This window comes from Hypanus sabinus, chromosome 6 (genome assembly GCF_030144855.1).
Source record: "Hypanus sabinus isolate sHypSab1 chromosome 6, sHypSab1.hap1, whole genome shotgun sequence".
In the NCBI taxonomy this organism is placed as follows: Eukaryota; Metazoa; Chordata; class Chondrichthyes; order Myliobatiformes; family Dasyatidae; genus Hypanus; species Hypanus sabinus.
This window is the reverse complement of record NC_082711.1, coordinates 77,168,776-77,195,742: the sequence shown is the minus strand read 5'-3', so window position 1 is coordinate 77,195,742 and position 26,967 is coordinate 77,168,776. Positions and strand designations below refer to the sequence as shown.

Here is a 26,967-nt window from a genome sequence, read left to right as displayed (position 1 = left end):
AGCTTATCATGCTGCAGGGTCTAAACCTATAATTTGGGTCAATCACAGACCAGATCCAATGATAGCGTTTATCAGCTGAGAAAGCTGTCTTGTAAATGCTTATTTTGCAGTTAATGCTTACTGTGCCCTGTGGTAACTATTAATGATAGATAGATAGATACTTTATTGATCCTAAAGGAAATTACAGTGTCACAGTAGTGTTACAAGTGCACAGACATAAATATTAGAAAAAAAGTAGAAAGAGTAAAAAATAAAAAATAAGTTACCATGAACAGTCTGACTGGAATCTTAATCAGAGTAAACTGCTATGCATTGCATGGGTCTAGTGCACAGGTTGTCTATTAAATATTATTCCTTTGCATCATCAATTATTTATAAAATAGTCAAAAGTTATTTATCACCAAATCAAAGCATTGACCGCCCCATGTGTAATACAAGTGATATTATCTTAAAGTGCTGTCAAATATGATGTGGGAACTATTTGCTCTTTAGTTAAATGTGTTTCTGTTTGATTTACTCATGATAGGTCACTTCAGAAAGTGCTCTGACTATAACAAAAAAAGTTAAAGAGATGATTAAACTTTTTAAAGAATCTGGGGCATTCAGACTGCATGGAGAATTAGTGAAGAAAATAGTCTGTCTAGTTGCTGATGTAATGGGAGTGTCTGACAATGGCACAATAAATTCAAGGAACCTATTATTTAATGGTCTGGAAGTGACAACTGAGCTTTTATTGGTAAGAAATGACTACTGGCATTTTTCTATGACATAATCTTCTATAATTCTATATATTCTACAAACTTTATTTTTTAAGCAGGAATATTAAAAGTTGCTACAAAAGTATTCCTGAATATGGTTCCCTGCGCTCCTACTAATTATCTGATCTTACAAAATTTATGAAATAATTCACACTCTATAAGGTATTTTCATGATAACACATATCTTGTTATTTCTTATAGTGACAAGTGAATGCATGGTTATTCTAGTTGCCCTCCACACACCCCCACAAAGGCCTTTATGAAGTATTGCAGCTATATCTGTTGCAGGAACATAGAACATGGAATACAACAACACTCTGACAATGACCACTCCCACAATGGCTGCTACACTTGAACCTAGCTTCTTTATATTCTTAACAAGTGCCTATTAACCCAAGCAACCTAAATCTCCTCAGAAAGTTCTGACAGGCCTAGCTTGCTTTTTAAATCTGGCGCTTAAACTCCACAAAGGACTGCGTATGTGATCTCAGTCTTTACAAAAAGTTCTGACAGGCCCTACTCACTTTTTAAAACTAGCACTAAATATTCGTTACTGCTCCATTCATAAACTATTTATGCAACACACACAAAGTGCTGGTGGAACACAGCAGGCCAGGCAGCATCTATAGGGAGAAGCGCTGTCGACATTTCAACGTCCTGACGAAGGGTCTCAGCTCTAAAGGTCCACAGTGCTTCTCCCTATCGATGCTGCCTGGCCAGCTGTGTTCCACCAGCACTTTGTGTGTGTTGCTTGAATTTGCAGCATCTGCAGATTTCCTCGTGTTTGCCTTTCAAATAAACTATTTATGTAGCTATTTTATTCCATTGTATTTTGCTATATTATTCTTCTGTTTAATTTAGGCTTGCTTGTTATATTTAATTCTTTTGAAATTAAATTAAATGAATCCAGGAATAATAAATAATGGAATAAAGCCAAAATGGGCTGGCAGCAAAGGGAGTATACCAAAGAACATTTTGATTGGGGGTGATCTACAGAAAACTGGAGGAGAAGATGGGAGAAGAGCAAAGAACTGCCATGTGGAGCCCTGGACTTGGGTAAAAGGTGGAATCAGGAATGGGCAACAGCATTTTGGATGCTATGATTAGGGTTGAAGTCAGTAATCAGCAGACTCAGTTGAGTGGAGGGAATACTATGAAAATTCCACCAAGAGGAAATGTCCATCACTTGACTTGGAAATACTTCTGTTAAGGCATGTGCCTTGCAAGCTGTGTTAATTTCCACGTCAATGTTATTTTTGTCTCATTTTGTGCCCAGTGACTCCATGTCTTGTACACATGGAGAATCGAGATCAAACACCTGGAAGCATGTCACCAGTAGACACAGTAGAGATGGAGTTACCTCTTAAAAGATATATTGGTTAAAAACTGTAATTATATGTATGTTTTAGATTAACAACTAAAGCCAGTTTCCAACATCGCTGGATAGCTGTCAAAAGGTCAAGATCGATTGTCCCAGGTTTTAAGCTACACTTCCGAACAAATAAATGTTATTTCCCATTATCCTAATATCTCTTGTTGAGGTAAAGATTCCCAGCACCACTGAAACTGGGTTGTTGGCTGGGATCTTGGCACATACATTTTCTAGGCAACTGAAATAATTATAAAGCAGCTGTCATTTTTTGCAAAGTTTCTAGCAAAGCTTGTATGTACTGTATTTTAAACTGAACAAAATAATTCAACTCTAGAATGAAAGAATGTCTCTTAAAATTCATCTCTTTCAGCAATATGTGCAAATCAGCAATCAATCACAGTTTTATGTGAACACCAATTTAATGGAGCTCCAGACTTATCAAAATCATGGTTTTCTGAACACAGTGCAAAGCACGCATACTGCCAAATTTTTCCTTCCTGAATTTTTGGATAAAAAGATTACTGCAGGAACTGGTGAAAGTAATAGTTGTATCATCAGCCACTTGATCAGCTTCAAAAAAAATCCATACATCTGGGGAAAATCTCCAATGGAGGTTAGTCAGCAACAGAGGTACTTTGGTGCGTGAGTGTTGTGTACTTCTATAAAGGTTAAATTTTGAATATTGATAAGATTCATGAGAAGTTGTTTCAGACAATGCAACTGTACAAAATCTTGGATGAACCAGTCATGATGAACTCTCAGATGTTCTGCGTCACCACTGAGGAAGGATAAAGTGATCACTTTGACTAAACAGAAACTTAATTTGACCTCATTAGAAAGCTTTTAAGGGTATGAGGGCTAAATTAAGAGAAAAGATGTTACAAATTGCATTTTAATAACTTGGATATAGTTTCCAAGTTATTAGGTATAGGTAATGGAATGCTTTGCAATAAATAAAGTACTTTGTTAAACATCACTAACATTTTGTACTTTTTCAGAAGAAAATAGCTTTGATAGAACATAGAATAGTACAGCACATTACAGGCCCTTCGGCCCACAATGTTATACCGACCCTCAAATCCTGCCTCCCTATAACCCCCCCACCTTAAATTCCTCCATATACCCGTCTATCAATCTCTTAAACTTCACTAGTGTATCTGCCTCCACCACTGACTCAGGCAGTACGTTCCACGCACCAACCACTCTCTGAGTGAAAAACCTTCCTCTGATATCCCCCTTGAACTTCCCTCCCCTTACCTTAAAGTCATGTCCTCTTGTACTGAGCAGTGGTGCTCTGGGGAAGAGGCGCTGGCTGCTCACTGTCTATTCCTCTTAATATCTTATACACCTCAATCATGTCTCCTCTCATCTTCCTTCTCTCCAAAGAGTAAAGCCCTAGCCCCCTTAATCTCTGATCATAATCCATACTCTAAACCAGGCAGCATCCTGGTAAATCTCCTCTGTACCCTTTCCAATGCTTCCACATCCTTCCTATAGTGAGGCGACCAGAACTGGACACAGTACTCTAAGTGTGGCCTAACTAGAGTTTTATACAGCTGCATCATTACATCGCGACTCTTACACTCGATCCCTCGACTTATGAAACCTAACACCCCATAAGCTTTCTTAACTACCCTATCTACCTGTGAGGCAACTTTCAGGGATCTGTGGACATGTACCCCCAGATCTCTCTGCTCCTCCACACTGCCAAGTATCCTGCCATTTACTTTGTACTCTGCCTTGGAGTTTGTCCTTCCAAAGTGTACCACCTCACACCTCTCTGGGTTGAACTCCATCTGCCATTTCTCAGCCCACTTCTGCATCTTATCAATGTCTCTCTGCAATCTTCGACAATCCTCTACACTATCTACAACACTACCAACCTTTGTGTCATCTGCAAACTTGCCAACCCACCCTTCTACCCCCACATCCAGGTCATTAATAAAAATCACAAAAGGTAGAGGTCCCAGAACCAATCCTTGTGGGACACCACTAGTCACAACCCTCCAATCTGAATGTACTCCCTCCACCACAACCCTCTGCCTTCTGCAGGCAAGCCAATACTGAATCCACCTGGCCAAACTTCCCTGGATCCCATGCCTTCTGACTTTCTGAATAAGCCTACCATGTGATGGTAACAGAAGATTGTATTTACCATCATACTGAGTTCAGTAAGGATAGTGTGCTTGTTCTCCCTGAATATAGCCACAATTTCTTTTTTTCTATATCGGTAAAATCTTTTGCTCTATTCACAGAATTTGTGGACTTTATCTGTAAAGCATTGTCCACTGGGTCAACTAAATTATATATGGAGTTGTAGCGAGAAGAAGGCATTCACTACCCTGTTTATCACAGAATTTAATTATGAATAGCTCCAAGTCCACATAACATACTTCATAAATTACTATGTAAATAAATGCAATTAATTAAAGCTGCTTATCCATTTTGTTGAGTAGGTGTTGTTATACTTTTTCTTGTAGATTAATGGTGATGTCGCTGACCTCACGCTGTATAATTGCACTAACAGAAGAAAACTTGAAGTTAAAAGCCTCAGAACACCTGTTCTAATTGAGTTTGAAAGGAAGGACTCAAATGTAAGTTTTAGCACATTGAGGTCAAGTAATGTTAGAAATATAAGACTCTTAAATGGTCCTCTTGTATGATGCAGTTGAACTCTTGATCGCTCAGCTTACTTAATCGTAGGCCTTGCCCTTTATTTGTCTACCTCAGCTGTGCTTTCTCGGTAACACTATATTCTGTATTCTGCTATTGTATTTGTTTCCTTTGTATTACCTGTATGGCGTGATCTGTCTGGATGGCATGCAAAACAGTCTTCTTCTCAGCATCTCAGTACATGTGACGATAAGTACCAAATTCACATTTTTGACAATGTGTGGTTTGGAATTCCAGTGCTTTCCAACTGGTAAACCCTGGAAGAACTTGCTTCCTTCAATCTTTTTTTAATAATCACCTTTAGGATCTGAGAACTGCTAGCAAGTCCATTTCCCAGATACATAATTACCCTTGAGAAGGTTATGGTCAATTTCTTTCTTGAACCATTGCAGTCCTCGAGGTGAAGGTAACGTATACCCATAGGGATGGTGGGTAAGGAGATCCAGGATTTAGATCCAACATCAGTGTATGACCAATTTAGGTTTCTAAATCGCTGACTTAGAAATCCTTGTCAGATTTCTGAGTATTCAATATTTTAACACTTTTATTCTTGCCTCTTCTATTATATTTTTGGTTATTTTGTTTCAGTCCTCTCCTGAAAATTCTTGACTTTGGAAATGAAGTGGTACATCAAGTGTATGGCAACTTTCTGGTACAATAAGTAAACTGCCATTTTAAACTTAGATTTACAAAGTTGTACAGCATAAAAACAGGCCCTTTGGCCCGTCATGCTTTTACCAACCAACATGTCTTTCTATATTAATCCCACTTTCCTGCATTAATTCCATACCACCCCCCTCCCCCCCGGTATATTGTTCACTCAGATAGTATCCTGATATCTCTTAAATATTGTTAATGTTCTGCCTCCATTGTCTTCTCTGATGCACAGTCCAGTTACCAGATGCCTTGAGAGCTTGTACAGTGGGAGTCTGTTTTACCATGTAAGCCATTACCTGTAATGACTTTCCTTTCTCTCAGTAAATTAATTAACCCTCAATAATTTCAATGTTACTGTTTTGTCAAACAATGCTGAGCTTCTTACTGGATAAATGCCTTGTAATTTTCGACTTTCCAATCTGTTGGCTGCAGTGAAATGCTGAGAGCTCTTCAGTCAATAGACCAGAGAAATTAATTGAGGACAGTTTTTATTTCTTGCCAATATTATCACTTGTTCAGGTGTTGCCTTGCTTGAACGTACAAGTTCACACATAGCCTGAAACTTGAATTGGGTTGAATAACTATGAATAAACTCTACAAGAGGTCAGAAGTCCTGTTTTTTAATCACCAGTGATCTCCCATGGGATTGCTGATATCCCAAATGAAATTGGTGCCGAATGGGATATCAGCAATCACATGAAATCTTAACTCAAAAACATTAAACCAATTATTTATTTGTTTGACTTTATTTTGAGATACAGCACAGTGACAACCCCTTTTGACTCAATGGGACCGCACTATCCACTTACACCCAATTAACCTGTCTCTGGGATGTGGGAGGAAAATGGAGCACCTGGAGGAAGCACGCATGGTCACAGGGAGAACATACAAACTCCTCGTGGACAGTGGCAGAATTGAGTCTGGCTTGCTGGCACTGTAATTTGTTACATTAGCCAGCATACCACCACACTGCTCCATTGGAGATATATATATATATATATCATGATACATCCAAGATCAGTTAATTAGCATGGGTCATGGATTGAACTACCTTTGCACTAAAATATATATATCTTGTTCTAATTGTGTTTGTTCTTGTAAATATTATGTACAAATTGTGTTTTTTGTAAATGCTGCTTATGCAATGCCATGTACCTGTGATGCTGCTGCAGGTAAGTTTTTCGTTGCACCTGTGCTAACATGTACTTGTACTCCTGACAATAAACGTGACTTTGATTTTGAAAGTGATATCTTCTGTTTGTTCCTTACAAATAGTAAAGGAAGTTGAGCAACAGTGATTCAATTTTATTGAATATATGTGCAATTGGCTATCAGTATGCCCGTTGGAGCATTTCTCAAAGCAATCTGCTGTTTCAGATAAAACTGCTGACTTCTTTCCTGTTTTGTACCAGGAACGGTTCAATGTGCATGTCCTCCATCGAACCCATATGAATGTTCATATCTTGCCAGTGACACCAGCCAACCTACAGCAGGCTTTGCAGATTAGAGTGAATTTCATCAGGCATAACCAGGAGGTGTTTCCTGTCATGCTTCTAGTGAGGTATGAAACAGTTTACACCTTTGTATATAGGCATCCCCATACTCTTGGGAGTTGAATTTGCTGCTGAAGATGTTCAGTGTTTCTTGTTGTAAACTTTCAGAATGGTTGCCGAGGGACAATATAGAAACAGTGAATCAGCTTGGCTTATGGCTTAAAAAAAACTTGGAGGTGAAGCTGTTTTCATGTGGCTGCTGTCATTTTCTCTTAATGCAGGGTAGATTATAATGTTTGTTGTCAGCAGTTATTCTTCATACAAGTTACTATTTTACTTTTATTTTTGAAGCTAATACTTTATATGTTTCTCCAGATCAAATAAAGAGCCAACTCCAAGTAAATATAACTTAAAACAAGTCCACCACTGGAATGGAGATGCAATCCAATTGTTTATTCCTGCAACATCACTCTTGGGTTTGTCACTCATTCTTAAATTTTTATACTTTAATGTTTGATATTTTAAGAATTTAAATCAAGCTAAAGGGATGTAGGTAGTCAGGAATTTAAAATGAAATGTATGAGATCTGTATAATAACTTTCGTGTCATCTTAACTCCTTTTCTTCGACTCAACCAAATAATAAAGTATGCTTAATTTAGACAGGAATTATCTTGGCAATCCAAGAGAGATTTTATCTTGTTCACTGTTTGGAGTGAAATTTATAAAGTTTACTTTGGTGGTATTGCTACAAAAGAGCTGCTGGATAACTTGTAAGTTATTATCATGTATGTTTTGGCACTGAATGCTTGCAAACATACACAGTACTCATTATGTTGAACTTGGCTCTGCCTTTTAATAGATGTCAAAGCCATGGATATCCTTTCCAGCATTGATTTCATGGTTGACTGGTATCTGTAACTTTCAGGGAAAGGGACTCAAATCACCAGAAGGTTGCCAGCAACAGTGTTTGCATGGAATCCTCCAAATTTATCATCAGGATAAAGAAACCATCTGTATCCTCCACTCAGCCAACACCTCCACCATCGGTGTTCTAATTATACTCAGCCAGCTATGCAGGCGTACTACATAATTTGGAGGCCTGACAGCAGATGCCTGAAACTGACACATTATTCCAAAGTGTACTTCTAGAAGGGAGAATCTTCAAGGATGTTATCAATTCCACCTCATCTTGCAATCAACGCAAGTCAATGAATGGGGCATCTGTGAAAGTTAAACTTGAGTTCTTTTCTACAGTCCTACAGAAGCCTGGAAACCAGGGGACCTTGCACTTACCATAGCAAACCAGTGTAGGACTTGTACAATGAATGTTAGGACACTGGGAAGTGTAATAAAACAGAGGAACTTCGGAGAACAAATGCATTTTTTGTTGAAAGTGGCATCACAGGTAGCCAGGATGGTGAAGAAAGGGCGTTTAGCATGTTGGTCTTTATCAATCAGAGCACTGAGTATTGGAATTGGAGCATTATGTTGCAGTTGTACAAGTCATTGGCAAGGTTGCACTTGTGTACAGTTTTGGTGGCCCTGTTAGGGGAAAAATGTGGTTAAAATGGAAAAATTGCTGAAATGATTTTGAGGATGTTGCTTGGACTAGTGGGTAAGTTATAGGGAAAGGTCAGCCATGCTAGGTTTTCATTTCATTGAACATAGGAGAATGAGGAGCAACCTTATAGAAATGTTTAAAATTATGAGAGGCAGAAATAAGGTGGATAGTAATGGGAGGTGGGAGACCAAAATTAGGGGGAATAGAGTTAGGGTGAGAGGGTAAAAAATTAAAAGGGATCTGAGGGCCAATATTTTGATGCAGATGGTGGCGAGTATATGAAATGAGCAGCCAGAGGCAGGTAGAATAGTATAATTAAAGATGCACTTGTTTAGTTACCTGGGGGTGGGGGAGGGGTGTTGGGGCATTGCTTAGAGGAGTACACTCTGGAAAAAGAGACTTTCTGAGTAGATACCACAGACTACATGGACTCATTGAGATAAGGGCTGAGTCCATGCTTTATTGCTCTATGACTCTGACTCCATCAAGCACCTCCTACTTCATCTGTGATAGAGTCTGTGGGACCATATTAGTTCATTAATCATCTAGAAACACACAGAACTGGACTGGAAGGGAGTCATTCCCATCCTGAGCAAGCACTTAAAAAGAGGAACTTTATGCCTTCTAAAAGAGAACAGAATGAAATAAACATATTTCTGCATTATTGAAAATTTTGGCAAATGTTCGTTTAACAAACAATATTTAATGTTTTTATTTTATTAGATTCTTGCCCAAAGGTTTGTAACATTCTGAAGTACATAGTGACATTGAAATCAGTGGTCTAAGTAAGCTGCAGGTTGGTGCAGCACACCAGTAAAGGAGTGATTGATGCAATAAGTATACATGGGTACCAATGTGACCATAGCAGTGAGATATTTAAGTTAAATACACATGTATCACAAAGAGGTCTGGTTCTGCTGAGCAGAATCTCTGATTTGTGTATTTGAGCTCATTTTACCGCATTCTATGCAAGACAGAATATTGAATAAAATAACATAATCACAGAAGTAAAGGCCTCTATTATCAGTTAAACTTGATAATCTGTTTTTCATTACTATTCACACCAGGTACTGGGACATATTATCTTGGCCTCTTAGATGCAAACTACAATAGAAAGCCCAAAAATAACTATCTTGCCAACAATGTAAGTTACACTCTGAGTATCCAGTGGACTCAGTGTTTGTACTGGGATGATATCAAGGAGTGGAAATCTGATGGCTGTTCACCCCGACAGGAATCAGATTCACAGAAAATAAACTGCAGGTATGATTGTTCTCAGTGATGATGTTTCTTTGGTTTGCATTTGATATTACCTTATGCAAAAAGAACTCCAATAAAATACAGCAATCTAAAAGTACGGGAACTTCTGACAGTAACTGTTGGCACTTTCCTATCAGAACTTGAGGGGATGTGGCTTTCTTGCTCATTCAAAACACGTATGTGCCAAGCTTGTTCAACCCCACATCAGATGCCTCAAGGAATCCAGTGTGAGACAATGTGACTTGATGGGCATTCCCTGTGACCTACACTGGAATATCTGGTTGAGCGACCCATGCGTTCTACCTAAATGCCAAGCTGTCCTTTGCCATTGATTCTAATTGAGGAGATTAGTTTGAGAGGCTTAGGTGCAGGAGAAATAATGTGTATTGTAGTGGTTATAAACTATTTTCAATAGTTTTAATTAATACAATTGTTTTTAAGTACTGTTTGTTTAACTGCTTTAATTATATTAATCATTTATTATTTTTTGTTGTAAATGATTTTAATAGCTTGGGTATTTTCAAAACATTCATAGGTTTGGAAAGCTCTTGATAAAGTTTTAAAGACATCTTTCCAAAAATTATCCACCTTTATGCAAGACCAAAACATATGAATTAAAGTGGCCACCTCAATATTACATCTATAGCAAATAGGATTGATATTAGGAAAAATACGGGCTGATTTATCCTTTGACATATGTGACCAATGCACTACCTTGAACTGTATCAAGGAATGACTAGCACAAATAGATGAAGTAATTAACAAATGAAAAATTTTACTCCATTGATTATCTGAAAATAACTCTTGAAATTCCAATTCCCACGCACCTTTAATTTTATCGTTAGATATCATTCATGAATTCAATAACCATTTATAAATTGTAGCTATCAATCCTTTTTGAAGTGGTTTATCCTGAAAAAGGGTATCTATCATGTTATGTGGATAAGCAAAGGGGTAATTTGGAAGGAAAATACGTAAAAAAAATTCCTAATTTGTAAATATCTTTAAAAAAGTGTGCATTAGGTAAATCATATTTATCTGCTAGCTGAGTGAAAGACATTAAACAATCCATATAACCATATAACATATAACAATCACAGCACGGAAACAGGCCATCTCGGCCCTCCTAGTCCGTGCCGAACTCTTAATCTCACCTAGTCCCACCTACCCGCACTCAGCCCATAACCCTCCACTCCTTTCCTGTCCATATACCTATCCAATTTTACCTTAAATGACACAACTGAACTGGCCTCTACTACTTCTACAGGAAGTTCATTCCACACAGCTATCACTCTCTGAGTAAAGAAATACCCCCTCGTGTTTCCCTTAAACTTCTGCCCCCTAACTCTCAAATCATGTCCTCTCGTTTGAATCTCCCCTACTCTCAATGGAAACAGCCTATTCACGTCAACTCTATCTATCCGTCTCAAAATTTTAAATACCTCGATCAAATCCCCCCTCAGCCTTCTACGCTCCAATGAATAGAGACCTAACTTGTTCAACCTTTCTCTGTAACTTAAGTGCTGAAACCCAGGTAACATCCTAGTAAATCGTCTCTGCACTCTCTCTAATTTATTGATATCTTTCCTATAATTCGGTGACCAGAACTGTACACAATATTCCAAATTTGGCCTTACCAATGCCTTGTACAATTTTAACATTACATCCCAACTTCTGTACTCAATGCTTTGATTTATAAAGGCCAGCATTCCAAAAGCCTTCTTCACCACCCTATCTACATGAGATTCCACCTTCAGGGAACTATGCACTGTTATTCCTAGATCTCTCTGTTCCTCTGCATTCCCCAATGCCCTACCATTTACCCTGTATGTTCTATTTGGATTATTCCTGCCAAAATGTAGAACCTCACACTTCTCAGCATCAAATTCCATCTGCCAACGTTCAGACCATTCTTCTAACCGGCATAAATCTCCCTGCAAGCTTTGAAAACCCACCTCATTATCCACAACACCTCCTATCTTAGTATCATCGGCATACTTACTAATCCAATTTACCACCCCATCATCCAGATCATTTATGTATATTACAAACAACATTGGGCCCAAAGCAGATCCCTGAGGCACCCCGCTAGTCACCGGCCTCCATCCCGATAAACAATTATCCACCATTACTCTCTGGCATCTCCCATCTAGCCACTGTTGAATCCATTTTATTACTCCAGCATTAATACCTAACGACTGAACCTTCCTAACTAACCTTCCATGTGGAACTTTGTCAAAGGCTTTGCTGAAGTCCATATAGACTACATCCACTGCCTTACCCTCGTCAACATTCCTCGTAACTTCTTCAAAAAAGTTCAATAAGGTTTGTCAAACATGATCTTCCACGCACAAATCCATGCTGGCTACTCCTAATCAGATCCTGTCTATCCAGATAATTATTAATACTATCTCTAAGAATACTTTCCATTAATTTACCCACCACTGATGTCAAACTGACAGGTCTATAATTGCTAGGCTTACTTCTAGAACCCTTTTTAAACAATGGAACCACATGAGCAATATGCCAATCCTCCGGCACAATCCCCGTTTCTAATGACATCTTAAAGATCTCCGTCAGAGCTCCTGCTATTTCTACACAAACTTCCCTCAAGGTCCTGGGGAATATCCTGTCAGGACCCGGAGATTTATCCACTTTTAAATTTCTTAAAAGTGCCAGTACTTCTACCTCTTTAATTGTCATAGGTTCCATAACTTCCTTACTTGTTTCCTACACCTTACACAATTCAAAATCCTTCTCCTTAGTGAATACCGAAAAGAAGAAATCGTTCAAAATCTCTCCCATCTCCCTCGGCTCCACACATAGCTGACCACTCTGATTCTCTAAGGAGCCAATTTTATCCCTCACTATCCTCTTGCTTTTAATATAACTGTAGAAACCTTTCGGATTTACTTTCACCTTATTTGCCAAACCAACCTCGTATCTTCTTTTAGCTTTTCTAATCTCTTTCTTAAGATTCATTTTACATTCTTTATATTCCTCGAGCAATTCCTTTACTCCATGCTGCCTATATCTATTGTAGACATCCCTCTTTTTCCGAACCAAGTTTCTAATATCCCTTGAAAACCATGGTGCTTTCAAACCTTTAACCTTTCCTTTCAACCTAACAGGAACATGAAGATTCTGTACCCTCATAATTTCACCCTTAAAAGACCTCCATTTCTCTATTACATCCTTCCCATAAAACAACTTCACCCAATCCACTCTCTCTAAATCCCTTCGCATCTCCTCAAAGTTAGCCTTTCTCCAATCAAAAATTTCAACTCTAGGTCCAATCCTGTCCTTCTCCATAATTATATTGAAGCTAATGCTATTGTGATCACTGGACCCGAAGTGCTCCCCAACACATACATCTGTCAGCTGACCTATTGCATTCCCTAACAGGAGATCCAACACTGCCCCATCTCTAGTCGGTACTTCTATGTATTGTTGCAAAAAACTATCCTGCACATATTTCACAAACTCTAAACCATCCAGCCCTTTTACAGAATGATCTTCCCAGTCTACGTGTGGAAAATTAAAATCTCCCAGAATCACCACCTTGTGTTTACTACAAATATCTGCTATCTCCTTACACATTTGCTCTTCCAACTCACGCTCCCCATTAGGTGGCCTATAATGCACTCCTATCAGTGTTACTACACCTTTCCCATTCCTCAATTCCACCCAAATAGTCTCCCTATAGGAGCTCTCTAATCTATCCTTCCAAAGCACCGCCATAAGATTTTCTCGGACAAGCAATGCAACACCTCCTCCTCTGGCCCCTCCTATTCTATCACACCTGAAGCAACTAAATCCAGGAATATTTAGTTGCCAATCACACCCTTCCTTCTACCATGTTTCACTAATAGCTACAACATCATAATTTCAGGTATCAATCCACGTTTTAAGCTCATCCACCTTTCTTACAATGCTCCTAGCATTAAAATAGTTACATTTAAGATACTCTCCACCTCCTCCTCTCTTTTCATCCCTAACAATGCATTCAAATTTATTATCCTTTTCTTTCTTCTCCCCTACATCTTCGGGCTGAGTGCATCCCTTCTCCATCACCTGCCTTTCCTCCCTCACACACTGTCTATTTACTTGCTCTACTGGTGAACTAACCTCCCCTCCCATAGTTTTCTCAAATTGATTCCCGCCCCCCCATCTTACTAGTTTAAAGTCTGCCCTTTAGCCCTAGCAAACCTCCCTGCTAGGATATTGGTCCCCCCAGGATTCAAGTGTAACCCGTCCTTCTTGAACAGGTCACGCCTGCCCCAGAAGAGGTCCCAATGATCCAGAAACTTGAATCCCTGCCCCCTGCTCCAATCCCACAGCCATGCATTCATCCTCCACCTAATTCCACTCCTACTGTCACTGTCGCGTGGCACAGGCAGTAATCCCGAGATTACTAACTTTGTGGTCCTTCTTCTTAACTGCCTTCCTAACTCCCTATACTCTCGTTTCAGGACCTCTTCCCCTTTCCTACCTATGTCATTGGTACCTACATCTACCACGACCTCTGGCTCCTCACCCTCCCACTTCAGGATATCTTGGACGCGATCAGAAATGTCCCGAACCCTGGCACCAGGGAGGCAAATTACCATCCGGGACTCCCGATCACCTCCACAGAACCGCCTGTCTGAACCCCTGACCATCGAGTCCCCTATTACTATGGTCCTCTTTCTTCTATCCCTACCCTTCTGAGCTACAGGGCCGTCCTCTGTGCCGGAGACCTGGCCACTGTCACTTCCACCAGGTAGGCTGTCCCCCCCAACAGTACTCAAACATGAGTACTTACTGTCAAGGGGTACAGCCACTGGGGTACTCTCTAGTACCTGCCTCTTCCCCTTCCTGACCGTGACCCACCTATCTGCCTCCCGTGGCCCCGGAGTGACCACCTGCCTGTAACTCCTCTCCCTAACCAGGCGAAGGTCATCGAGCTGCAGCTCCAGTTCCCTAACTCAGTCCCTCAGGAGCTGCAGTTCGGTGCACCTGGCACAGATGTGGATGTCCTGGAGGCTCGGAGACTCTAGGACCTCCCACATCCGACACCGAGAACAACAAGCTGCCCTCACACTCATACTTCCCGAATAACTGAAAATAACAAGAACTAAAAGATAAGCCTACTGTGCCTTCTTCTGCCTAAGCCCTCTGAGCCCAAGCCCTACACTCTGCTCCCGGCGCACTCCGCTGCCCGCAAACAAAGCTGCCCGCTTCTTAAGGCTGCTTTCTTTTTATATCTTCCCTCCTTCCCAGGCCTCCTTCACGCGCCTGCGCAGTGCCGCCTCTCAGAACTCCGATCTGAGACGCAATTGGACAATTTGAAAATGGCCGCCGCCGCACTTCCTCTCAAAGCCTCGCTGTCCTCTTCCAAAAGAGAACCTATAAACAAATCTGAAAAAGTTATTATTCCTTTGGTTTTCCAAATTAAAAAGGCCTGATCTAAAATTGATGGTTTAAAAAAATAGTTAAATTGGATTTTACTAGAAAGAATAAAATTATTTAACTTAAAAAAGTGGATAATTTTTGCAAAGATGTCTTTAAAACTTTATCAAGAGTTTTGGATCTGGACTTACAACCAAATTTACTTACAGCGATTTTTGGGATTATTCCATCGGAAGCAGGATATATTCCTGTTTCCGCTCAGCGGATGATAGCCTTTTCAACTTTACTGGCTAGGAGAGCCTTTGGAAGGATCCTAATCCACCTACTGTTTTTTATTGGCTTTCCTCCATCATGTCCTGTTTATGTTTAGAGAAAATAAGAAGTCAGACATTTGATACAATTTTTAAATTTGAAGAAATCTGGCAAAGTTTTATTCAATATTTTCATATGATTTGACTTATTGATTTTTGTAATGACTCTCTTCCAGTTATTTTTCAGAAGTTTTGGATTTGATCGGAAAGTATTTCTTTTCTTGGTTTTACTGTCAGGATGAACTGCTCTGTCTTTTTCTCCTTTTTGTTTTTGCTTGTATAGAATAGTGGGTTTTTTTTACATAAAAATTTCATGAAGTCTTTTTCTCTTCATGAATTGAAAAGAGGAGTATTAATTATCTTTTTCCTTATTATGCATTCTATATCAGATTAATACTATGCATGATTTTGATCATGTTTATTTCACCTTCTTTATGTATTGTTATAGAACATAGAACAGTACAGCACATTACAGGCCCTTCAGCCCACAATGTAGTGCCAACCCTCAAACCCTGCCTCCCATATAACCCCCACCTTGAATTCCTCCATATACCCGTCTATCAGTCTCTTAAACTTCACCAGTGTATCTGCCTCCACCACTGACTCAGGCAGTGCATTCCACGCACCAACCACTCTCTGAGTAAAAAACCTTCCTCTAATATCCCCCTTGAACTTCCCTCCCCTTACCTTAAAGCCATGTCCTCTTGTACTGAGCAGTGATGCCCCGGGGAAGAGGCACTGGCTGCCCACTCTGTCTATCCCTCTTAATATCTTGTATACCTCTATCATGTCTCCTCTCATCCTCCTTCTCTCCAAAGAATAAAGCCCTAGCTCCCTTAATCTCTGATCATAATCCATACTCTCTAAACCAGGCAGCATCCTGGTAAATCTCCTCTGTACTCTTTCCAATGCTTCCACATCCTTCCTATAGTGAGGCAACCAGAACTGGACACAGTACTCCAAGTGTGGCCTAACCGGAGTTTTGTAGAGCTGCATCATTACATCACATCTCTTAAACTCTATCCCTCGTCTTATGAAAGCTAACACCCCATAAGCTTTCTTAACTACCCTATCTACCTGTGAGGCAACTTTCAGGTATCTGTGGACATGTACCCCCAGATCCCTCTGCTCCTCCACACTACCAAGTATCCTGCCATTTACTTTGTATTCTGCCTTGGAGTTTGTCCTTCCAAAGTGTACTACCTCAGTCTTCTTCGGGTTGAACTCCATTTGCCACTTCTCAGCCCACTTCTGCATCCTATCAATGTCTCTCTGCAATCTTCTACACTATCTACAACACCACCAAACTTTGTGTCTGCAAACTTGCCAACCCACCCTTCTATCCCCACATCCAGATCATTAATAAAAATCACGAAAAGTAGAGGCCCCAGAACAGATCCTTGTGGGACACCACTAGTCACAACCTCGAAACTGAATGTATTTCCTCCACCACGACCCTCTGCCTTCTGCAGGCAAGCCAACTCTGAATCCCCCTGGCCAAACTTCCCTGGATCCCATGCCTTCTGACTTTCTGAATAAGCCTATCGTGTGGAACCTTGTCAAATGCCTTACTAAAATCCATACAGATCACATGCACTGCACTACCCTCATCTATATGTCTGGTCACCTCCTCAAATAACTTTATAAGGCTTGTTAGACAGGATCTGCCCTTCACAAAGCCAAGCTGACTGTCCCTGATCAGACCATGATTCTCTAAATGCCCATAGATCCTATCTCTAAGAATCTTTTCCAACAGCTTTCCCACCACAGACATCAGGCTCACTAGTCTATAATTACCCGGACTATCCCTACTACCTTTCTTGAACAAGGGGACAACATTTGCCTCCCTCCAATCCTCCAGTACCATTCCCGTGGACAACGAGGACATAAAGATCCTAGCCAGAGGCTCAGCAATCTCTTCCCTCGCCTCGTGGAGCAGCCTGGGAAATATTCCATCAGGCCCTGGGGATTTTTCCGTCCTAATGTATTTTAACAACTCCAACACCTCTTCTCCCTTAATATCAACATGCTCCAGAACATCAACCTCACTCATATTGTCCTCACAGTCATAAAGTTCCCTCTCATTGGTGAATACCGAAGAGAAGTATTCATTGAGGACCTCGCTCACTTCCACAGCCTCCAGGCACATCTTCCCACCTTTATCTCTAATCGGTCCTACCTTCACTCCTGTCATCCTTTTGTTCTTCACATAATTGAAGAATGCCTTGGAGTTTTCCTTTACCCTACTCGCCAAGGCCTTCTCATGCTCCCTTCTTGCTCTTCTCAGCCCTTTCTTAAGCTCCTTTCTTGCTACCCTATATTCCTCAATAGACCCATCTAATCCTTGCTTCCTAAACCTCATGTATGCTGCCTTCTTCCACCTGACTAGATTTTCCACCTCACTTGTCACCCATGGTTCCTGCACCCTACCATTCTTTATCTTCCTCACCAGGACAAATTTATCCCTAACATCCTGCAAGAGATCCTTTAACATCGACCACATGTCCATAGTACATTTCCCTGCAAAAACATCATCCCAATTCACACCCGCAAGTTCTAGCCTTATAGCCTCATAATTTGCCCTTCCCCAATTAAAATTTTTCTGATTCTATCCTTCTTCCATGATAATGCTAAAGGTCAGGGAACGGTGATCACTGTCCCCCAGATGCTCACCCACTGACAGATCTGTGACCTGACCCGGTGCATTACCTAATACTAGATCTAGTATGGCATTCCCCCTAGTCGGCCTGTCAACATACTGTGACAGGAATCCATCCTGGACACACTTAACAAACTCCGCCCCATCTAAATCCTTGGAACTAATCAGGTGTCAATCAATATCAGGGAAGTTAAAGATAACAAACACTGTTATTTTTGCACCTTTCCAAAATCTGCCTCCCAATCTGTTCCTCGGTATCTCTGCTACTACCAGGGGGTCTATAGAATACCCCCAATAGAGTAACTGCTCCCTTCCTGTTCCGGACTTCCTCCCATACTGACTCAAAAGAGGATCCTGCTACATTACCCCCCCCCCTTTCTGTAGCTGTAATAGTATCCCTGACCAGTAATGCCACCCCTCCTCCCCTTTTCCCCTCTCCCTATCCTTTTTAAAGCACTGAAATCCAGGAATATTGAGAATTCATTCCTGCCCTGGTGCCAGCCAAGTCTCTGTAATGGCCACTACATCATAATTCCATGTATGTATCCAAACTCTCAGTTCATCAACTTTGTTCCTGATGCTTCTTGCATTGAAGTACACACACTTTAGCCCTTCTACCTTACTACCTTTATACCCTTTATTCTGCTTCTCTTTCCTCAAAGCCTCTCTATATGTTAGATCTGGCTTTACTCCATGTACTTCTTTCACTGCTCTGTCACTCCGGGTCCCATCCCCCTTGCAAATTAGTTATTGAAATATATATTTGAGACAATTCTCCTCTTGCTTGTGTGCTCAGTCCACTGCTGTTCACTCTGCTGACCCACGAGTGTGCTGCAACACACAGCTCAAACCATATCATCAAGTTCGCCGATGACACTACTGTAATGGGTCTTATCAGCAAGAATAACGCTTACAGAGATGAGGTGCAGCGGCTAACGGACTGGTGCAGAGCCAACAACCTGTCTCTTAATGTGAACAAAACAAAAGAGATGGTTGTTGACTTCAGGAGGGCATGGAGTGACCACTCCCCGCTGAACTTTGACGGCTCCTCGGTAGAGATCATAAAGAGCACCAAATTTCTTGGTGTTCACCTGGCAGAGAATCTCACCTGGTCCCTCAACACCAGCTCCATAGCAACGAAAGCCCAGCAGCGTCTCTACTTTTTGTGAAGGCTGAGGAAAGTCCATCTCCCACCCCCCATCCTCATCACATTCTACAGCGTTTGTATTGAGAGCATCCTGAGCAACTGCATCACTGCCTGGTCCGGAAATTGCACCATCTCGGATCGCAAGACCCTGCAGCGGATAGTGAGGTCAGCTGAGAAGATCATCGAGGTCTTTCTTCCCGCCAATATGGACATTTACACTACACACTGCATCCGCAAAGGAAACAGCATTATGAAGGACCCCATGCATCCCTCATACAATCTCTTCTCCCTCCTGCCGTCTGGGAAAAGGCTCCGAAGCATTCAGGCTCTCACGACCAGACTATGTAACAGTTTCTTCCCCAAAGCTATCAGACTCCTCAATACCCGAAGCCTGGGCTGACACCTTGCCCTACTGTCTTTATTATTTATTGTACTGCCTGCACTGTTCTTGTGCACTTTATGCAGTCCAGTATACGTCTGTAGTCTAGTATAGCTTTCTCTGTGTGTTTTTTTAATTATGTAGCTCAGTCTAGCTTTTACATGTGTCATGTAAACCATGGTGCTGAAAAACGTTGTCTCATTTTTACTATGCACTGTACCAGCAGTTATGGTCGAAATGTCAATAAAAGTTGACTTGACTTGACTTGAATATATGCTCTTTTTAAATCAATAAAAAGATTGAAATAGAAAGAAGCATTTGGCAAACTTAATAGTTGTTTATGTCAAGAATAAGGTTAAACTGACAGGAAACTGTTTTCAGTTGTTTTGAGAGTCAGGTTTGTTCTATTTCCTCATTCCACAGTGCAATTTACAAATTGGAAGTCACTGCTTCTGCATTGAGCTTTGGCACCAGGGATGGAGGCAGATTTTCTCAGGGAAATGTCCCAGGAATTGTGCAAATTAGGCAGGAAAGGTGAGAGGCTCACCATTGGTAACAGATTCTGACCCAAAGACTTTCACAGTTTTGTTTGTGATTTGTGCTAATTAATGCTCATTAATTATCATTCTGAGTGGAACAAACAATTAGAATGAGGAAAGCAAAATGCATCTTTACTTCGATGAGTTCCACAAAAACGTTCACTGTTTTGTTTTACTCACAGCTTGTACTGTAAAATGCATAATTAATCCATATCGGTCAGATTAAATGAATTGAAGTTCATATTTGATGCTTTTGCTCTTTTCCAAATAGTTATATCTGTCATCTTTTCGATAAACATATAATTGTAAATTTTTAAATTTTTAATTAGTTGCGACCACATGACGACATTTACAGTTGCACATCAGTCGGTTAAGATGAAGGATGTCAAATTCACAGATATATTGATATTTATCAGGTGGGTATCGCAACAATTAAGGATAGTTACATTGACAATATTTATGCCCTCTGGAACTGATTAGTTGCATAATTAGTTATATACAAAGAGATGTGTAGTATCAGCACTGGATTATTACAAGCAAATGTGTCAGTAAGGTAAGGCAAAATTAAATAAAAATTCCTTTCATTGATACATTAGAAATATTCTGAAGTTGGTATAATAGACATATTGGAGATCAAGTCTTCAATTTGATACAGAGGTTTCATACCATTGGACTGTCCACTTAAGATTACATAAACTTACACTCATGGCTACATTTCCAAAGACGAAATAAACTGAATACACTTTGAGGCTCCAAGTATTGAATCACTATGCTGATTGCTGATTGTACTTTAAACATAGAAACATAGAAAATAGGTGCAGGAGTAGGCCATTCAGCCCTTCGAGCCTGCACCGCCATTCAGTATGATCATGGCTGATCATCCAACTCAGAACCCTGTACCTGCTTTCTCTCCATACCCCCGATCCAAAATCCAAGTTACCTCCTTTGCTCTGCTGTATCTTTTCCAATTTTAGGAAGCAAGTGCTCTTTTTATTTATTTTCAGTTATTTTTACCTCTTGACTTTTACTTGACAACTTTTCTGAGCTTTAGAATATGGTACTGATTATCCTAAATTTGAGATTACAAATAAGCATGCATCCCACTTTAGTTTTTATTAAAATATTCCAATATTCAATACTTGCATAATGAATAAATATTACTTTAATAGAACCCAGTCAGCTGATGAATATTAAAAATGTTATTAATTCAGGCCAGATGGTAAAATAACCCTATTGTCTATATTTCTGATCATTATCTATGTTTTTGGAGATTCATCATTATTTATTTATTGCTTTGCCAGTGCTGTTGAAAACTACGTCACTTGCATCACTGTTCTGTTTGCACTGACTTTCTACATTCTGCTGGTTATCTTGTGTAAGCATAAAGATCTCATCCTTGAGACAAAACCTAAAGTCATTGTATTGCAAGACAATGCTCCAGCTGACCAGTACCTGTATGCAGTCATTGTGGAGACCGGCTTCAGAACAAAGGCTGGAACCACTGCCAAGGTATTTTATGTCATTCTTAAAATCATGTTGTTTTTCTTTAATTTAACATTGGCAGTATCAAATTATTGAAGAGGTATAAGAAGGTAGAAAATATTGTTCTACAAAATAAATGATTAATTCCATATGTTCTTCTGGATGGACAATAGAACACAAATGTATTTAAAGGAATAAAGTGCCATTTTACAGGAATATTATATGTATTGGACCAAATGGCCCTGCTCAACAATATCTCTCTTATGGTCCTTTTATATGTGTTTATTATCAGATTTTGTTGCTCTGTTTTTAGCCATTCATGTGCAAGCACATGCATATTGCTGTCTGACTCCAGCAACTAGGCATGTCAAATCTGTTATTGTCCCCATGTATTATTTCGTATACTGCAGTGCAGAAGGAAGCCATTTGGCCTGTTGTAGCAAAACCTGCTCTTAGAAGTCCCAACATTCCTCACCTCCAACATCCTCCCAACATTCCCCCCACCCCCACCAGACTCAAAAACAGTTTTTCCCCAAGCAGTAAGACTGGTTAACACCTCCACTCACTAACTCCAGTATTACTTAATTATTTCCTGTCAAAGTCACCTTCTGTACAGCCTGGCTTCATTTTCTGGACATACAATCAGTCTATGTATATCAGCTATCTTACATATTTATAATTATTGTCTTTATTTTTTATTGTTGTGTTCTTTATCTTTTGTGTTTTTCTTCTGCGCTGTATCAGATCCGGAGGAACAATAATTTCATTCTCCTTTATATTTGTGTACAGGAAATTACATTAAACAATCTTGAATCTCCTCGTCTCATTATATCCTATTTGCCCTTCAATATCCCTCTGATTCTTTTGTCACAAATACCCTGAGGAGTACCTTACAGTAACAGAAAACCTACCCGCAGATCTTTGTAAGTTTCAAGGAAATTGGAGCACCTAGCAGAAATTTACACAGTTACAGGCAGAACATGCAAATTCTACATAGACAGCAAGTGAGATCAGAGTTAAACCTGGTTGGAGGTAACAGTACTGACTGTTGTACCACAGTGATGCCTTTGAACTTCTGTAATTCTTAAACTAAACTGCTGGTAAATCTGTACAAGTAGATGGACAGTGTAATGATATACAGTAAGTGAAGTGTTTGTTCAGTGTCTTTCTCCCTCTAGACATAAGCCAGTAAATCACCTGGAGTTAGACACTACAGACTATTTTTGGAACATCAAATGCAGCAGGGGTTTAACCGGTTAGTGCTACAACACTCATATCATGCAGAATTTAGAAGCATTTGTGAGCAGAATCCAGCAGAATTAACACCAAAAATTCAATACAAGAGTGGAGTGCAAGTGTGTGTGTCCTATTAACATAAAAGCAATGCACATGACATACATCCTCAGTTTCCTCACTTGCAGACCACAGCCAGTTCAGGTTGACAGCAGTGTCTCCTCCACAACCTCCATCAGCATTGGTGAACCACAAAGTTGTATGTTTAGCCCCCTGCTCAACTCATTTTGCACTTATGACTGTGTGGCCAACAGATAGGAGGGAGATTGAAAATATGACTGAGTGGTGCCACTACAACAACCTCTCACTCAATGTCAGTAAGACCAAGGAGCTGGTTATTGACCAGGAAGAGAAAACCGGAGGTCCTCATTGAGGGATCAGAGGTGGAGAGTGCCAGCAACTTTAAATTCCTCATTTCAGAGGAGCTGTCCTGGGCCTAGCCTGTAGGTGCAATTATGAAGAAAACACTGCAGAGCCTTTACTCCTTAGAAGTTTGTGAAGGTTTGACATGACATCTCAAACTTTAGCAACCTCCTATAGATATGCGGTGGAGAGTATATTGACCGGTTACATCACAGCCTGGTATGGAAAATCCTACAGAAAGTAGTGGATACAGCCCAGTCCATCTCGAGTAAAGCACTCCCCACCATTGAGCACATCTACATGGAAAGTTGTCGCAGGAAAGTGGCATCCATCGTCAGGGACTTCCACCACTCTTCTCACTGCTGACATCAAAAAGCTGATACAGGAACCATACCATGAGGTTCAGGAACCGTTATTACCCCTCAACATCAGGGTCTTGAACCAGACGGAATAAACTCACTCAACTTCATTTGTCCCATCACTGAACTGTTCCCACAATTTATGGACTCACTTTCAAGGACTCTTCATCTCATGATTTCAATATTTATTGCTTACTTGTTTATTATTAATATTTCTTTTTCTTCTTTTGTATTTGCTATTTGTGGTCTTTTGCACATTGGTTGTCCACCCTGACAGATGGGTTCTTTTATTGATTCTATTATGGTTATTAGATTTATTGAGTATGCCCACAAGAAAATGAACCACGCGGTTGTATATGGTGACATATATGTACTTTTGTTATAAAATTACTTTGACCTTTTAACTTTAGCTTTTCAGAATGGTTATTCTAACAGTTTGTTTATCAGTCATGTTTGTTAACAAATCTGAACTAATTATAGGTATATATAAAACTTTATGGAGAAGATGGTGTTTCTGAAACTAGAGAGTTATACCACTCTGAGAAGCAATTATTTGAGAGGAATTCGAGATACACATTTATACTGAGGTACGACATTTAGTAAGAGGTGAACTGGATCAAAATACTTCTTTGTATTCAGCTCATTAGATGACTTAAAGTAAATGAGTTTGAATCCTTTGCTTGTTTGGTGCCTGTGATGCCTTGCATTTTTATAAGGCATTTTCAGCACATCCACAACCCTTCCCAATCTACTGGCCAATAGGAGCAGCCAAGCATCACTTGAGCATAACAACAGACCAAATCAATACATTCTATTTCTTTTGATGATGTGATGCTTTCAATTGGCTGAAGGAATACTGTATGTCATAATGGTCATGATAAAAATGAGCCTTTCTACTGAAGCTGAAAGAATTCTATGCTATGGATGTAAATTTGCTAATATTTACTTATCCCTCCATAAATCTTGTTTGACCTGCTTACATCCCTGTTACTAATCCTCCTCATGGCCAACACTTCCTTTGAGTTACTTTGATTATAGATTTATTCACGTCCTTCATGATATACTTTTAAACTCTCATCTTGTGAAGTTTTGTGATATAAAAGATATAAATCAATAAAGGCAATCACTTCCAGATAATTAATTAACATTGAAATGCCACAGTTTTTGAGATCCAAGTATCTCACAACCTTGTTTATATGTCACAGGAAATTTGAATGGAAATTGCCTTGACAGTTCTTTTAGCTTCTAGTTTTTGCAGAATAGCCTTCTATATGCCCCCTCCCCTCTCTCTTTTCATACGTTAGCTTGGAAAGGTATTATTTACCTTAGCTATTTTCTGATTATCTGCTTAACTCATACAGTGCCTATAAAAGGAATTCACCCCCACACCCCCAGAAGTTTTCATATTTTATTGTTTTACAACATTGAAACACAATGAATTTAATTTGGCTTTTTTGACACTGATCAACAGAAAGACTCTTCTGTTTTGAAGTGAAAACAGATCTCTAGGAAGTGATCGAAATTAATTACAAATATAAAACAAGAAATAATTGATTGCATAAGTATTCATTCCCCCTTAAGTCAGTAATTAGCAGTTGCACCTTTGGCTGCAATTACAGCCTTGTGTCTGTGTGGATAGGTCTCGACCAGCTTTGCACATCTTGAAATGGCAATTTTTCCCCATTCTTTGCAAAACTGCTCAAGCTGTGTCAGATTGCATGGGGTGCATGAATGAACAGCCCTTATCAAGTCCAGCCACAAATTCTCAATTGAATTAAGATCTGGACTCCGACTTGACCACTCCAGGACGTTAGCTTTGTTGTTTTTAAGCCATTACTGTGTGTCTTTGGCTTTTTGCTTGGTTCATTGTCTTGCTGGAAAACAAATCTTCTCTCCAGTCGCAGTTCTCTTTCAGACTGCATCCAGGATTTCCCTGTATTTTGCTGCATTCATTTTACCCTCTGCCTTCACAAGCCTTCTAGGACCTGTTGCAGTGAAGCATCCCTACAGGATGATGCAGCCAACACCATGCTTCACAGTAGGGATGGTGTGTTTTTGATGATGTGCAGTGTTTGGCTTATGACAATCATAGTATTTAGTCTGATGATCAAAAAGCTCAATTTAGGTTTCATCAGACCATAGAACCTTCTTTCAGCTGACTTCAGAATCTCCCACATGCCTTCTGGCAATGCTCGCTGAGATTTCATGTGAGTTTTTTTCTCAACAATGACTTTCTCTTTGCTACTGTCCCAGAAAGCTGCAACTGGTGAAGCACCCGGACAACAGTTGCTGTATATGCAGTCTCTCCCATTTCAGTCACTGAGGCTTGTAACTCCTCTAGAGTTGTCATGGATCTCTTGATGGCCTCCCTCACCAGTTCCCTTCTTGCACGGTCACTCAGTTTTTGAGGACAGCCTGCTCTAGGCAGATTTACAGCAGTGCCATATTCTTTCCATTTCTTGATGATTGACTTAACTATACAAGGGATATCCAGTAACTCGGAAATTTTCTTGTATCCATCTCCTGACTTGTGCTTTTTCATAACTTTTTCTCAGAGTTGCTTGGAGTGTTCTTTTATTTTCATAGTGTAGATTTTGTCAGGATACTGACTCACCAGCAGTTGGACCTTCCAGATACAGGTGTATTTTTACTACAGTCAGTCGAAACACCTTGACTACGTGCACTTGCAGCACTGTGTGTCAGACAGAGAGGTCAGCTGCACTGGGGCTCCACAGGGGACTGTCCTGTCTCCCTTTCTCTTCACCATCTACACCTCGGACTTCAACTACTGCACAGAGTCTTGCCATCTTCAGAAGTATTCTGATGACTCAGCCATAGTTGGATGCATCAGCAAGGGAGATGAGGCTGAGTACAGGGCTACAGTGGGAAACTTTGTCTCACGGTGTGAGCAGAATCATCTGCAGCTTAATGTGAAAAAGACTAAGGAGCTGGTGGTTGACCTGAGGAGGGCTAAGGCACTGGTGACCCCTGTTTCCATCCAAGGGATCAGTGTGGACATGGTGGAGGATTACAAATAACTGGGGATACGAATTGACAATAAACTGGACTGGTCAAAGAACACTGAGGCTGACTGCAAGAAGGGTCAGAGCTGTCTCTATTTCCTGAGGAGACTGAGGTCCTTTAACATCTGCCGGAAGATGCTGAGGATGTTCTACTAGTCTGTGGTGGCCAGTGCTATCATGTTTGCTGTTGTGTGCTGGGGCAGCAGGCTGAGGGTAGCAGGCACCAACAGAATCAACAAACTCGTT

At 40.2% G+C, this 26,967-nt stretch overlaps 1 protein-coding gene across 1 annotated transcript in view; it reads left to right on the top strand.

The window, feature by feature from the left end:
• LOC132395594 (polycystin-1-like protein 1) overlaps positions 1-26,967 on the top strand; it is a 237,974-nt gene that overhangs the window by 141,939 nt on the left and 69,068 nt on the right. The window contains exons 34-43 of the mRNA XM_059972420.1: positions 527-736; positions 2,501-2,743; positions 4,611-4,724; positions 6,873-7,021; positions 7,329-7,429; positions 9,583-9,778; positions 20,086-20,196; positions 20,531-20,617; positions 21,503-21,710; positions 24,179-24,285. Of these exons, the coding sequence (XP_059828403.1) occupies positions 527-736; positions 2,501-2,743; positions 4,611-4,724; positions 6,873-7,021; positions 7,329-7,429; positions 9,583-9,778; positions 20,086-20,196; positions 20,531-20,617; positions 21,503-21,710; positions 24,179-24,285 (1,526 nt within the window). The remainder of the gene's footprint in view (positions 1-526; positions 737-2,500; positions 2,744-4,610; positions 4,725-6,872; positions 7,022-7,328; positions 7,430-9,582; positions 9,779-20,085; positions 20,197-20,530; positions 20,618-21,502; positions 21,711-24,178; positions 24,286-26,967) is intronic.